Here is a 2,500-nt window from a genome sequence, read left to right as displayed (position 1 = left end):
CTTGTGCCCAGTGAGGAAGATTGTGCGGACGAGGGAGTGAGGTGAGAAGGTGAAAGATTTACTCTCTCTCTCTCTCTCTCTCTCGTCTAGTTGTGGTCGGAAGGTGTTTTTGTTGTTGTTGTTTTTTTGCAAATTTATTTTTTATAGATTTGTGTAAAGAGATCATTATCATCATCGTCGTCGTCATCATTATTATTATTATTACTATTATTATTATTATTATTATTATTATTTCCGTCATCATCATCACCACCATCACCATCCTCCTCCTCCTCCACCTCCTCCTCCTTATCATCATCCTTATCATCACCATCACCACCACCACCACCACCACTGTCATCATCATCATTACCTTCCTCTTTCTTGTCATCATCGTCACCACCACCACCACCACCACCCTCCTCTTTCCCCACCCCACCATCACCACAATCACCACCACCACCACCCTCTCTCCCCACCCCATCACCATCACCACCACCACCACCACCACCACCACCACCCTCTCTCCCTACTCAATCATCATCACCACCACTACCACCACCACCACCACCACCACCACCACCACCACCACCACCCTCTCTCCCCACCCCACCATCACCACCACCACCCTCTCTCCCCACCCCACCATCACCACCACCACCCTCTCTCCCCACCCGATCACCATCACCACCACCACCACCCTCTCTCCCCACCCCATCATCACCACCACCACCACCCTCTCTCCCCACCCCATCATCACCACCACCATCACCACCACCCAGTCACCCACGGCATCAGTCATTAACATAATTGGCTTCTCTTGCTCATAACAGGAAGTTCATTGCCACGGAAGCTGTTTTAATTGCTTTGTAAAGGTGTTTTTTTTCAATCAGGTGTTTAGATGGTGTGTATATTTGAGTTATGACTTCATCCTACACTTGTCTTTTATCATACTGGCTAAGGTCATTCTTCACACTGCTAGCAATCGGTATAAGGAGTGGTAGAAGTAGGGGTTGTAGTAGTAGTAGTAGTAATAATAGTAGTAGTAGTTGTAAAAGTAGTATCAGTAGTAGTTGTAGTAGTAGTAGTTGTAATGGTAGTAGTAGTAGTGGTTGTAGTAGTAGTAGTAGTAGTATAAGTAGTAGTAGTAGTAGTAGTTTCATCATCATCATCAACATGCTCTTCATTATCATCAACAATATTATCTTCATCATCATCATCAACATAATCATCATCGTCATTATCATCATCATCATCAAAAACAGCAAGAACATCAACCACATCAGCAACAACAACAGTCTTTTTCATCATCATCATCATCATCATCATCATCATCATCATCGTCATCATCATCATGACCCCCACCACCACCATCACCATCATCACCACCACCATCATCATCATCATCATCATCATCATCATCATCATCATCATCATCATCATCATCATTCCCCTCACTTCTGTCCAGTTATTTCCACCTAACACTCTTTCCATCACCCTTTCACACTTCAAACTCTCTTTCAGCCCATCCTGTTCACTCCTCTCCCCCTCCACGTCTAACCCATAGTCTCTCACTCTTACCATCACCCTTCTCACACTTCAGACTCTCTCTCCAGCCCATCCTTCTCTCTCTCTCTCACTTTCCATCACCCTTCTCACACTTCAAACTCTCTCTCCAGCCCATCCTGCTCGCTCCTCTCCCCCTCCACATGTAATCCTCTCTCTCTCCTTTCAGACAGCCAGGATGGTTTGGTCGGCGTACGAGACTCGAGCGCTACTTAATGCTCGGAGCCACTACCGTAATCTTCGTAGTGGTGGGATTGGCCATATCGCTAGCTGCCGTAGTGTATGGCTACAGAACGGGCATGTTGAAGACAGATCGTGAGTATATGTGGAAAAAAATATATATATATACACCAGAGCATGTACGAGGGAGAAAAAATCATATATATAGGGAAAGAATCATATATATAGGGAAAGAATCATATATATACACTTGAGCATATAAGAGGGAGAGAGAAATCATATATATAGGAGCATGTAAGAGTTAAAAAAAATCATATATATATTCACAGGAGCATGTAAGAGGGGGGAAAAAAGCATATATATACAGGAGCATGTCAGAGGAAGAAAAAAAAGTCATATATATGCACTAGAGCATGTAAGAGAGAGAAAAAGTCACATATATATACAGGAGCATGTAAGAGAGAGGAACAAAAAGTCATATATATACAGTGAAGCATGTAAGAGAGAGAGGAGAAAAAAGTCATATATATACAGTAACATGTAAGAGAGAGAGAAAAAAGTCACACATATATATATACAGTAATACGTAGGAGAGGAGTCGAATGATGTAATTAATCGTAACACCTGAAAGAGGGGACTTATTTTTCCTCATCAATTCTGTGCATGAAAAATAATAAGGAAATAAAATATATATGGAACGAGGAAGGAACTAGCCAATGGTGGGCATAACTCTAGGGGGAAATTCTGAGTGACCGTGGAAAAAAAATATATCAAT

General features: G+C 42.6%; 1 protein-coding gene across 1 annotated transcript in view; it reads left to right on the top strand.

The window, feature by feature from the left end:
• Nep2 (M13 family metallopeptidase neprilysin 2) overlaps positions 1-2,500 on the top strand; it is a 144,065-nt gene that overhangs the window by 105,798 nt on the left and 35,767 nt on the right. Inside the window, exon 2 of the mRNA XM_080271054.1 lies at positions 1,715-1,860. Coding sequence (XP_080127180.1) covers positions 1,715-1,860 — 146 coding nt within the window. The remainder of the gene's footprint in view (positions 1-1,714; positions 1,861-2,500) is intronic.

Source organism: Coenobita brevimanus, chromosome 44 (assembly GCF_032717465.1).
Source record: "Coenobita brevimanus isolate Jiangsu-jjx chromosome 44, ASM3271746v2, whole genome shotgun sequence".
Classification (NCBI taxonomy): domain Eukaryota; kingdom Metazoa; phylum Arthropoda; class Malacostraca; order Decapoda; family Coenobitidae; genus Coenobita; species Coenobita brevimanus.
The sequence above is the reverse complement of the archived record's forward strand: the minus strand, read 5'-3'. Positions and strand labels throughout refer to the sequence as shown.